General features: G+C 46.5%; 2 protein-coding genes across 3 annotated transcripts; one reads left to right on the top strand and one right to left on the bottom strand.

Annotated features, from left to right (window-relative positions):
* Window positions 1-26: 26 nt before the first annotated feature.
* On the bottom strand, window positions 27-9913 carry dpp7 (dipeptidyl-peptidase 7). The gene is made up of 13 exons (XM_066713239.1): window positions 9584-9913; window positions 9257-9410; window positions 8785-8924; window positions 8036-8199; window positions 7601-7736; window positions 7263-7344; window positions 6774-6940; window positions 6419-6479; window positions 1315-1433; window positions 1005-1161; window positions 848-912; window positions 452-522; window positions 27-199 (listed from the first exon to the last, which is right to left on the bottom strand). Exons 1-13 carry the CDS (start codon window positions 9770-9772, stop codon window positions 109-111), a joined length of 1596 nt encoding a protein of 531 aa, XP_066569336.1. The 5' UTR covers window positions 9773-9913; the 3' UTR covers window positions 27-108.
* On the top strand, window positions 1900-6422 carry LOC136758671 (kelch-like protein 9). Of its 2 annotated transcripts, XM_066713237.1 has the most exons (5): window positions 1900-2037; window positions 2217-3319; window positions 4509-4761; window positions 5264-5424; window positions 5605-6422. In XM_066713237.1, exons 2-5 carry the CDS (start codon window positions 2225-2227, stop codon window positions 5965-5967), a joined length of 1872 nt encoding a protein of 623 aa, XP_066569334.1. In that variant the 5' UTR covers window positions 1900-2037; window positions 2217-2224; the 3' UTR covers window positions 5968-6422. The 2 variants fall into 2 exon arrangements, with proteins under 2 accessions (XP_066569334.1, XP_066569333.1); XM_066713236.1 differs by lacking the exon at window positions 1900-2037 and having other exon boundaries at window positions 2120-3319.
* Window positions 9914-12379: the final 2466 nt, after the last annotated feature.

Genomic DNA, 12379 nt, shown 5'->3' with positions numbered 1-12379 from the left:
TTAGAATCTAAATTGTCAGTGATTCATTTAACTTTTTTTTTTTTTCTCCCCAAAGTGTGATTCCAGACACAAGCCATATTTTTCATCCACAAGTTATTTAAGAAAGCTTTAACTTCCTGCTTTAATCCACTGAGCGATGATCTCAGCCTCTCTCTTCCGCACGTTTCTCACAGACGCAGGATCTGCTACATTGGAGCCTCTGAAAATAACACCCAAAAAAACAACTATTGAGCCAGGCTCCCAGTACAGTCTGGACTCAGGACACAGAAGCCCAGTGAAGGCTTACTACTGCAGAGTGGAGGATCTCTGACTTCCACACTGGAATATTCAAACCGAGCTTCCTGTCACTGGAATGCATCTCCACAGCAACAGAACTGCTGCGTTTCCTGGAGACAACAATCCTCCGGCTGGTGTAACAAACCCCTTTCAGTTTGCTTTACAGTCACTTTACCTTAAGTCCAGGTGATGAGCCCCGTCTGTGATGTTGATGGCGATCAGGGAGGGGCTCAGAGAATTCCTTATCTAAGTTGGGATAAAGTAAATTAACAAAATCAGCATCATATGACCCATGGTTTGCATTCATGCCTTGTACATACAGCAACCAAAGGGGAATAGATTGCATAAGCAGTAAAGACTTCATCACTCAAGTCTAATGTGTGCCTCTGTATAAACCTCTTGCTCATGATGTGAAGCTGAGCTGGTCTTTAATCAATAAGAAGCTGAACTTTCATGGCGAGGATGCTGTAACAAACACTCCCATTGGAATGGGCTGCCTGCTTCCTGTTGTTCTGGGCCGTGAAGAAAAATAATAATAATCTGGGATCAAATTAACAAACACCGCACTCACCCCTCCGTTGGCCCAAGGGTCCAGGTCCCCATTAGAGAAGATTATATTGCTGGCAGTAGAGAGGGCTGTAAACCAAGCACAAGCATGAGAACAACAAAAACAGACTACCAAAGTCTCAAGGTGGCACAGGGCTGGAGGGCGAAAGACGAGCGCTCACCATCCGCCCAGTACTGGGTGCGCAGCCAGCCGGGCCGGGGAGACACACCCCACTTCTTCCTGCAGTACGCCTCCCGGTCCTGCTCCGTGAATGGCATCACTGGGAACATGTCCGTCACATTGTTGCTCTCGTAGCAGAGCTCAACTTCTGTACACGCCTAAAATTAAACAGCAAAGAGAATGAAACCAAGAGCACTGGAGGGGGTGTTGTTTACTGCCCCCCTGACCCTGCCAAACTGTGATCACTGTGAATGCCAGCCCCAGAGGTGTGAAGAGTTAAGGTGTTTGCTCTCCTGCTGCTCAGAACTTGCCTGGTAATCCCACGCGAGACTGTCGGAGCCGAGGCCACAGCCTGTGGGGTCGGCACACTCTATGTACAGAGTGTAGAGGTCATAGCAGGCCAGCTCACCTGTGGAATTGTACACGATTCCTGAAAATTAAGAACAAAAAAAAGACACATGGAGACACACACGAAATGCATGGAAATTCTCAGGCTTGGGGGATACGTTACATCATCCACACCCCCTTAGCCTCCTGCATAATTAGTTTCTGCACTTTATAATAGCCTATATAGTCTGGTGGTAGGTGGTCAGCAAAATATAAAACACAAAAAAAAGCTCCTCTAGCTGCAGAGCTCAGCCTCAAGCAACCCCCTTCTCACCCCCCTTTTTGGAAATGTTTCAAAAGCCATTTACCAGAAGACAGGGACCTTTAAGAAAGGAACATGTGAGTAAAGCACATTTACGGCTGCCATTAGGTAAACAGTGCATGTCCAGACATGCCGCAGATGAAATTTTAAACCAGGATAAGACTTTGGGGTGGGTTGTGCTCAATGAACATTCTTGTGGTCACAGGGAGAGCAGAGAAACAGGCTTTTGTTGATGGTAGTAAAGCACACTGATAAGGACCCTGACAGCAGGCAGGGGAGTATTCTCGGTGCGCTTCAACAGGTGTCAGGACGACTGCAGACACACAGAGCGAGGCAGACGGCCAGAGAGCAGAAGACTGCTGAGCTGCAGGGAAAAGGCCAGGAGGTGTGGGTTTTGTTTTTTAACCATCATCATTATTTGTTTAGGGTTTTTTTGTTCAAAGTATCTGTTATGCCATCTAAATAGATCAGCACAGCTTTGAGAACAAAAAAAAAAAAGCCTGATCTAGGAAGGAGGGGAAAACTAACACCTCAATTTGATTTTTTATTTAATTAACGTTGTAGTACAGGGCATGAGGATGGAACCCAGGGCACCAAGCAGCGAGGCAGGGAGGACCCTGCAGTGTGACACGCACTGCCCACGGCTGCTGGAGGGAGTGAGCGGCCTGAGGCAGCAGGGGGTGCTGTGCGACGTCACGCTGCGGGCGGAGGGAGAGGAGTTCCCAGCGCACAGGGTCATCCTGGCCTCCGTGAGCAGCTACTGCCGGGTCCTGTTCAAGGGGGCTGGTGTGACCCCTCCGACCCTTGTGACACCCCCGGGGCCTGCGGTAGTGCAGCTGAAGGAAGTGAGCTCTGGGGGTCTGCGGCGGGTGCTGGACTTCATCTACACAGGGAGGCTGGAGCTGGGCCTGGCCTGGCTGGAGGAGACACTGAAGGCCGCCCAAGTGCTGCTGGTGCGCGACGCCGTCAAGCTGTGCCTCCGCTTCCTGGACGAGAGCCTGGCACCCGAGACCTGCCTGGCAGTGCTGGCCATCGCTCGCAGGTCCGGGCCCGAGGAGCTGCGCAGGAAAGCACTGGGGCTGTACGTGCAGAGCTGCCACCGCACGCTGCCACAGGACCGCGAGCTGCTGCTCCGCCTGGACGTGGAGACCCTGCAGGAGATCCTGGAGCAGGGGGAGGTCAGGGGCGGCGGTGGCGGCGAGCTGGAGCTGTTCCGTTGTGTGGAGCGCTGGCTGCTGCACGACCACAGCCGGGCAGCGAGCGCCGGAGAGCTGCTGGCACACATCCGCTTCCCCCTCATCCCCGCGGCTGACCTGCAGCGGGAGGTGCAGGCGAGCCCGCTGGTCAGGACAGACTCGCGCTGCTTCCGGCTGCTGCAGGAGGCGCTGGCGTACCACTCCCAGCCTTATGCCCAGCCTGCCCTGCAAAGCCCCAGCACGCAGGTGCGCTGTGGCCAGAACAGCCTGCTGGTGCTGGGGGGCAGGACAGATGGTAACCGGGTGAGCCAGGAGATGTGGGTAGCAGACCACGAGTGTGCCGACTGGAGGAGACTGGGGGAGCTGCGCAACCCTGTCTACAACCACTGCGCCGCCGTCCTGGGCAGCTTCCTGTTCATCCTGGGAGGCCAGCACAGGTTCGACCCGGCAGGGAACCAGCCGACCAATGAGGTGAGCTTTTGCAGGAACAGGAGCTGAGCTGCTTGCAGGCCCCCTCAGCGTGGATACTAGTGTGAGAGTCTGAGGGGCAGGTGCTTAGGGCTAGTTCCTTCCATCAGTGTTCTTGGCGTTTAAGCGATGTTGCACAAAGTAACTTCACAGTCAAGTCAATATGCTGGTTAAGTGTAAAGATTTTTTGGGGGTTGTTTCTTTGGTAACTGACCCCTGGGATCAAAGTCTTGGTTAGTTAGTTATATCTGAATAATTGTTTAATGGTCCAGCAGTTAAAGGTTCCTAGGTTTCAGCCTGTTGCTCATTCCTGGCTCCTGCTCAGGGGTGGTTTGTATTGAAGAAAATAGATGAAGCCACAGAGTTGTATGGTTTAAAATATACAAAAGAGAGGGTTTAAATACACCAGCAGAGAAATCACATTTCTGCAATCAAGAGGCACTTGGATTGGATGGTTTTGTTTTATTTGTTTTTCTTGTTTCATGCAGTCTGCAGGCTGGTTATACCTATAGGTGTATTCTTGGGGACGTGTGTAACCAGGCAAGTAGCCTATCATCAGTCCCTTATGGTGGTAGCAACCAGCTTATGTAACAATCATTTAAAATTGGCTCCACAGAATGACCAACTTATTGACCGTCTCTAAACCAACAGACCTCGTATCTCCTCAGCATGTGCAAGTGCTGCTTGTGTTGGTAACGATAACCGGAAACGCAGAGGAGACAGAGCAAAACAAAACCTTGAAATTCTAAACATGAATCACGAAGTGCCTTCCTTATCTTACAGCTAATGGTAGACGTACGGCCTGTAAACAATATGTCCATGTATGCATCTATGAATATAAATCAAAATGAAATTCATCAGAACTTATATTTATAAATCTATTTTAGCGATCCCTTGTGTTTTTTCTAGTTGTTAAGCTCAGGAGTGCCATGCGTTTTATCTACTTTGCGACTCGTGTAGTCCTGGTACACATTTGGATGGAGTTGCAGACATCGGTTCAGCCGCCCCATTGTCTGCACTCAGTCAATGAACCTGGAATCTTGGCTGCTACTGTAAGAGCAAATATTGCATTGTATTGCAATTGTACTGCATTGCCCTGCATTATAATGTAATTGAACAAGAAGGGCAGTTAACACCCAGAGGAAATACCCAGCCTACTGACCGACTGGTCTTCCACTTCCTGACCATGCAGGTGTTCAGGTACGACCCCAGGGACGGGTCCTGGCTGCAGGTGGCCGGAATGTTGGAGAAGAGGACCCGTTTCCATGCGGACGTGCTTGGGGGCCAGCTGGTCGCCGTGGCAGGCGGGACTCTACTGGGGAAGCTGACGGACACTGTGGAGGAGTACCGGCCCACAGAGAACCGCTGGGAGTACAGCGCCCCCTACCCTTTGCCTGTGGCAGACCACGCAGGGGCCACACACAAGGGCATCCTCTACATCGCAGGCAAACAGACACACTGACGCACGCAGTCACACACACGCAGGTTGTGCAATGCATGTGCTGGTTTGCAGACAGTACAACGCAGAACCACACAACTCTGCTGTACTACTCAAAGCAGACCCTATATAGTAGATGCACACAGACGCAATGCGTGATGTTATACAGTGCAAAGAGCACGTAGAGGGCCTCGGTGCACTCCCTACACACACAGCACGCAGGTGATTGTTTGAAACAAAGGCCAAATGCATAGATTAGTGTGTGAAAAACCAAAACAAAACTGTGCATGGTCTACAAACACACAAGGCAATACTCTGTACAGCTGGCAAAAGCACGAACACAGACCCACTACGTGGTACCTGTATATGGTGCTGTATAGAGACACTGCAGAGCAGACCCCCCCAGCCTCCCTGCCCTCCCTATACACAGTGTGAGCAAAACAGACGCTTTTAACTCTTGCTCTCTCTCACCAGTCCTGACAGCGTCTCTCCTCTTGTCTCCGGCTCAGGGGGTTTCTCTGAGGGGAAGACGCTCAACATACTGTACAGCTACCTGCCCCGCCTCCACCGCTGGGTCCAGAGCCGACCAATGGCCTTCTCCCGCTGTGATCACGCCATGGCAACAGCCAATGACACAATCTTCTGCATCGGAGGGCGGACTTTAAACACGGTACACAACAGTCCTGAACTGTCCAGGCTCAGGACACCCCAGTCCCCGCTCAAAGCCTTTGCCGTAGCTGTACAGTTCACACTGATTATGTTACAATCCTCTTGGTCACGGTGTACTTGATCAGGCATAAAGGCTAACCACATGTCCAAAGGGTTGACCATGTCTCTGTCCCGTGTCCAGGCGCAGCAGTGGGTGCACGTGAACGAGATGGAGAGCTACAGCCCTGGGGCTGATCAGTGGAGCACGATGAAGGTGTCCGCGCCACAGTGCTGCCAGCTCAGCCTGAGCGCCCTGGGCTCCCGGCTATACATCGTCGGTGGAGGCTCCCTGCGCTGCCTGAGCAAGACAGACGGCGTGTCCATCTACAACTCCGAGGGCAGGACGTGGGGGCGGGCGGCCAGTCTGCCCCTACCACTGGTGGACCACGCCTCCTGTGCGCTCACTGTGTCGCAGGATGTCCTGAATGGGCTGGAGCCACAAGAGAGCCCCAGCTCCCCCTCTTCCCCCAGGACGTCCTCCCTCAACCTGTTTGTGCTGGACTGAGGACAGTGTGGTGTGCAGGTCAGGTCCCAGGGATGAATCAGAGTTTCTAGTGCGTCTCTGAGAAATAATTGGCTGCTAAAACAAATGATATAGATCTAGGATGATATGCCCTAATGGCCTCATCTCCTCTGTAACCAGTAACGTCACTTGTTGCCTTATATGCTGTGAAAAATAGACAAACCTAAAAAAATAAATACAATTATAATAATGATAATAAATTAGACAAACCCTCCTCACAATTACAGAGAACAGCAGTACTGCACATGATATATGGACAAGGGCGTCTGGTAAGAAATAAATAATATATATTTACAGATAAAACGCATGATGTACTGGAACCAGTGCCTCTGTGGGGAATGGGACCCAGTCTGAATTCTGTAGGCATTAGCATTTCTGTTCACCAGGGTGTTGGGAGGCCGTTATACTTCCCTCCTTTAGCAAGCCAACTCACCCACAGTGTCGCGCAGCGCCCTCAGCATGTCTGTCCCATTCAGAATCGTGTCACAGGCAACCTAAAGGAACGAATTTGAATAAAACGTGCGAGTTATTACCATTATTTTACTTGAAGTGTGAGTCTAATTCTTCAGATCATGTATCACTAGGACTAAGATAGTGGCCAGTACAGCAGCACATGAGAGTGTAGCCAGACAGCCAGGGCTTTTATGTAATGCAGCATGAGCTGAAACATCAACTGTCCTGTATGGATGCTGCAGAGTCACTGACTGGATTAGACCGGTCGCCGGTATTGGCAGTGTTGCAGCAGGGTCCGCGCACAGGACGCCAAGCAGAGCCGCGGTGCCGGGTACCTTCACAGGATTGGCTGGCAGGTTGCCCATGAAGTGAGTGCTGTAGGGGTAGTCCAGCATGGCCATCAAAGTGAAGCCATTTCGCAGGAACCCGTAGAGCTGGTGAACGTCCCTCCAGGAGGACGGGGTCGCGCACAGGGAGAATTCCGCTTGGATTCTCCCATAATCTGTAGTCAAAAATAGCAGCTTGATGATTATGATGATGATAATAATCATCATCATTTCATTCTAATCTATGTATTCACTTCATTTGTATTCATAATGTTTACAAGAGGGCAATATTTAATAGTATTATAGTATAATATTTACAATTTTATACACGTTTATATAAGTATGCCACAAAATAACGATAACATTATATTCTTATCTTAGACTGAGAAACAGATCGATAGGTAGGATTTGTTAACAAGTCAAGCTGATTTACAGTCAGTGCTCTCCAGGACCAGGACCAGGACCAGGACCAAGGTCCCCCCGCCCCCCGCCCCGCACCTTGTAGCTTTGCCAGATTCTCCAGCTGGCGGAATGCGCTCTTCACAGCATCTTTGCAGGCAGGGTTGTAACGCTCAAAATCCTGCACAAAACCACAGAGTGTTATGATTCCACACACTTATTAACAGGTTTCTTTGCTTGGTTAGTTTGTTGTATTATTGTGACATGCAAGTTTCTTGTCATCCCTCAGCCCACTCTTCCTGCCTCCCTCCCTCCCCATTTCGTGAACTCCAGGAGAAGTGACCCATTGCGTTTTGTGTGATCAATTAATTTTCCCCAATTTTCCGCTCGTCCCCCTTTCCCTTCCTCATCTGAGACGTGGGCTACAGCAGACTCACCAGGGTCACGTCTCTGAAGAACTGCCTGGGATCTCCCAGCCCAGCGGTGGAGACAACCGGGGCGCTGGCAGCCAAGGCACCGGTCACTATATTGGGGTACCGGAGCCGCATATACACACTCAGCATCCCTCCATAGCTGAGAGACAGAGAAAGAAAGGTCTGAAGTCAAGCACCAGGACTCTTAAGCTGCTCCATATATAATGGCCAAAGAAGGGTCTCCAGACCAGGTCCTAGACAGCTACATTACATAAGGAGACCAGTTACTGGCCTCATTAATCAAGATCAAAATTATCTTTAGACACATATAGGACCATAGATCGCTGGTTAAACTAGCCTTAAGCAAATGACACTGTCCTGCACTATTTTGATGTAAACCCACAACAGTCTTCAGTTACAGTGGCCGTATGAAAGACCCGCTTGCTGAAGCGCACTGACCTCCCTCCAAACACGATGACCGGGCTGGCTGTGGCATTCAGCTGCTTCTTCAGCTCCGTGATCAGGACGGCGTAATCTGCCAGAGCCTGCTCGACAGTCAGCAGCCCGATCTCGGGGACCTTGAAGGATGCATCGCCAAATGGAAGCGATTTGCCATAATACCTCTGCAGGAGAAGACAGATAAGCACAGGGTTTCCTGACAACTCAGAGCCCGCTTGCGTGTCCAGAGACTCGGATTCTCAAACTATTTCAGTCAAGCAAAACAGCAAAGTGTTAAGTGGGGATACAGTTACAGCCAAAGCGTGTGCATCTGCCAAGACTGTGTGGAGGTCTGCATTTCAACTTCGAATTTAATGGGCCAGAGCTTGTATAGTACACCTTATACTCTCTGGCTCTGTGCTTGTACTCCACGTGCATTGTGGGAACCTCCTGAGCTCACGTCAACCTGCACTGCAGCTATAATCTTTGATGTTTAAATTACTACTTCATAAGCGTCTCAATGAACCAATGTTGTAAACATGAATACAATAACAAATTAGAGTAGTTTAAGAATAACTTTTGGGAACTGCTAAATATATATATTATACTTACACTTCGAACATAAAACCCTACTAATGCAGCAGCCTTGAACAAATTGCTAAATCTTGTGATTATTTTTGTACTTCCTCTCCTGAGTCACACAGTCAGGCCTGTTAAAGACGACTCATCGTCATTCTTGTCTTCTGCAGTGAGGTCAGTCATTTTCTTACATGCTCAGCGAAAATCACCAGCGCGTGCTCCTGTGCTGCCAGCTCAGTGATAAATCCCGAGTTCAGGGCAAATGCCCAGATGTCTCCTTCATTGCCGGTGTAAAAAAAGATGGGTCCCTGGCCTCTGTCCCAGTACTGATCTATAAAACACAACAAGGAAATAGAGCACAAAAGGTTAATCTGTCCTTGACAAAGTGTAGAGCAGAGGGGTGCAGGGACGACTTCCAATAGAGTTTATTGTGTTCAGTATGGGGGATCAGTTTCTCCAAGCACATTGCTAGTACATACACTAAATATTTCCTATCATACTGTTTAACTATTAATACAGAATACTATAACTGAATGTGGAGAAAAACTAATTCACACTACTTTTGTACATTGGTGATCTAGTTCATCTCCTGGACCACTGAGACCCGCACAGATAAAGTAAGTATCCATGAATTTACCCTGGCAGGTCCGGGGTGGGTCTTACCTGTTATTAAGTACCGTTGTTTGAAAGTGCCATCTCCGTAGCTGTTGAAGTTGAAGTGGTCGAGCACTTGCTGGAAGTATTTCTCTTGAAACTGGGTCTCAGACACCCTGTAGCCGGAGCCTCCTACCCCACCGGGGGGCACTGCACCCTGCGCCTGCCAACACACAGGTTATTTAAAATACGTATTTGTGTGTACAATATTCAACCTATCTATTATACCATCATACAGTCTACAATGAGGTTTGTTTTCCCACTAACTCTAAGCATGACAGGGTGTTATGTGCATCTTAGATCTATATTTAAAAACATACAGACAGAGCATCTTACCTGGGAAGACAGGGCCCTGGTCGAGCTCAAGTCGGGCTGATTCACCCGATTGAACACCTCGGGCGACCGGACCAGAAAATAATCCGACAACCTCTTTATTTTATCTGGCGAAATGGAGAGAAACCCATTGGTTTCTCGGTTAAGACGCAATATAAATAGTACGAACAGGACAGCCTGTGTGCCGGTCATAATTTGAAAGTGCGTGGAGAAAATGTATATATGTAATTACAGTACAGTCTTGCTTTGTAGAATGAAACGCCGTTAAATAACAACACACATCACATCGTCCTTCTTTTGAAAGGGCTGCTGTAAAGTTCAGTCACATGACTGCCGCGGAACTCGGTCATGTGACCGCCGTCCTGGCGTCACGTGTTTAAATCATGAATATTCACGAGGCGGCAATTAGCGACAGTACTTCGGCAACAAAACGTTGTTGTAAGGCCGTGCGAAAACACGTTCGTTGAAATAATAACGCGAATATGTTCAGGAAGGGTGTCTCTAATACAATCAATTTTAGAATATGAAATTAATCCGGTTTTCCTTAGTTTATATACATAGAGAAAAAGCGCCACTTGAACGCTTTACAATCCCACAATGCACCGCTTCGGCTAAGACGGAAGTTTCCCTGTGAAATAGGCGGGTTGATGGTCTGGTGCCGCGCTGTTTGAATGTGTGTTTAGGGAGGACATGTTTTTAACATTATATTTGAACATGTGTGTTTAGGGAGGACATGTTTTTATCATTATATTTGAACATGTGTGTTTAGGGAGGACATGTTTTTATCATTATATTTGAACATGTGTGTTTAGGGAGGACATGTTTTTAACATTATATTTGAACATCTGTGTTTAGGGAGGACATGTTTTTAACATTATATTTGAACATGTGTGTTTAGGGAGGACATGTTTTTAACATTATATTTGAACATGTGTGTTTAGGGAGGACATGTTTTTATCATTATATTTGAACATGTGTGTTTAGGGAGGACATGTTTTTATCATTATATTTGAACATGTGTGTTTAGGGAGGACATGTTTTTAACATTATATTTGAACATGTGTGTTTAGGGAGGACATGTTTTTATCATTATATTTGAACATGTGTGTTTAGGGAGGACATGTTTTTATCATTATATTTGAACATGTGTGTTTAGGGAGGACATGTTTTTAACATTATATTTGAACATGTGTGTTTAGGGAGGACATGTTTTTAACATTATATTTGAACATGTGTGTTTAGGGAGGACATGTTTTTAACATTATATTTGAACATGTGTGTTTAGGGAGGACATGTTTTTAACATTATATTTGAACATGTGTGTTTAGGGAGGACATGTTTTTATCATTATATTTGAACATGTGTGTTTAGGGAGGACATGTTTTTATCATTATATTTGAACATGTGTGTTTAGGGAGGACATGTTTTTATCATTATATTTGAACATGTGTGTTTAGGGAGGACATGTTTTTAACATTATATTTGAACATGTGTGTTTAGGGAGGACATGTTTTTAACATTATATTTGAACATGTGTGTTTAGGGAGGACATGTTTTTAACATTATATTTGAACATGTGTGTTTAGGGAGGACATGTTTTTATCATTATATTTGAACATGTGTGTTTAGGGAGGACATGTTTTTAACATTATATTTGAACATGTGTGTTTAGGGAGGACATGTTTTTAACATTATATTTGAACATGTGTGTTTAGGGAGGACATGTTCTTGAACATTGAGTATGTGTGTGTATTATTATCTTCCAAGCTTGTTCCAGTTTTCGCTAGATGGTAGGTAGGGACATTCAGAATCTCATTAATGAATTAATAATAATGAAGAAGAAATGGGGATGTTTGTGGGTTAGTGAAATGCATGCAGTGTACTGCATCTACATACATCGCGCAGCAGCACAACGATGTTGGAAGTAAAGCGGTTTCAGATACAGTAGGTGGCGACATTGAACATCTAATCAACTTATATCGGTCTTATTAGTCTGGATGACAACAGATCGCTGTTCTCTTGCAGGATCTTTAACATCCTTTTATTGTTGTAAATATAATGGGAGTTGAATTATCATAGCTTACTATCGTCATCACTACAATATACAGTGGTAATGAACGTAGATTAATATGGTAATCACTACAATATCGTTATAGTTCAGGGTATACGCAGCAAAATATACCAGATTTACTAGAATAAAAGTGATGCGGAATTTACAATAGGAAAGGACATTGGTTTAAACCAATTTATTGAAATACAGTTCTCACAAAAGTTTGAGGTTTCAGATCACGATATAAACCTCTTGATTCAATCCCATAAACAATAATGATCCTATGAAATATACCTGCTCATGAATGTGTTTATGATTGTTGTCTACTCTACCCTGCTGGGTTTTGTTCCAACTGAGCTCTCAATTACTTAATTGAAGTAACAATCTGCTTAGATTTGACTTGAAAATGTGTAATAAAACTGTTGGTTATTTAATAAGTTCTTTATACAATTAAATACTTAACTTAAACCCCCTACTGTTTTAAATTAATTAAATTACCGTGTAATCTGCAAAACGGCGCAGATGTTGACCTCACTTTATAAATAGGGTTGTGTTTGAATCAGGGAGACGGACCAGCCAGAGCCTCTCCAGATGGCAGACAACGGAAACGACTGATGAAAATAACTTTCTAAAGCAACCTGCCCCTTTTTCTTCTATTGCTGTTTTTATATGACAGCACTACCCATGCTTGGGTCCTTGTCTTGAGCCCAGCCTATGGGAACTTATTTCCAGAGCAATTCCTCACGTTT

Source organism: Amia ocellicauda, chromosome 9, assembly GCF_036373705.1.
Source record: "Amia ocellicauda isolate fAmiCal2 chromosome 9, fAmiCal2.hap1, whole genome shotgun sequence".
In the NCBI taxonomy this organism is placed as follows: Eukaryota; Metazoa; Chordata; class Actinopteri; order Amiiformes; family Amiidae; genus Amia; species Amia ocellicauda.
This window is presented reverse-complemented; position numbering and strand designations above follow the sequence as displayed.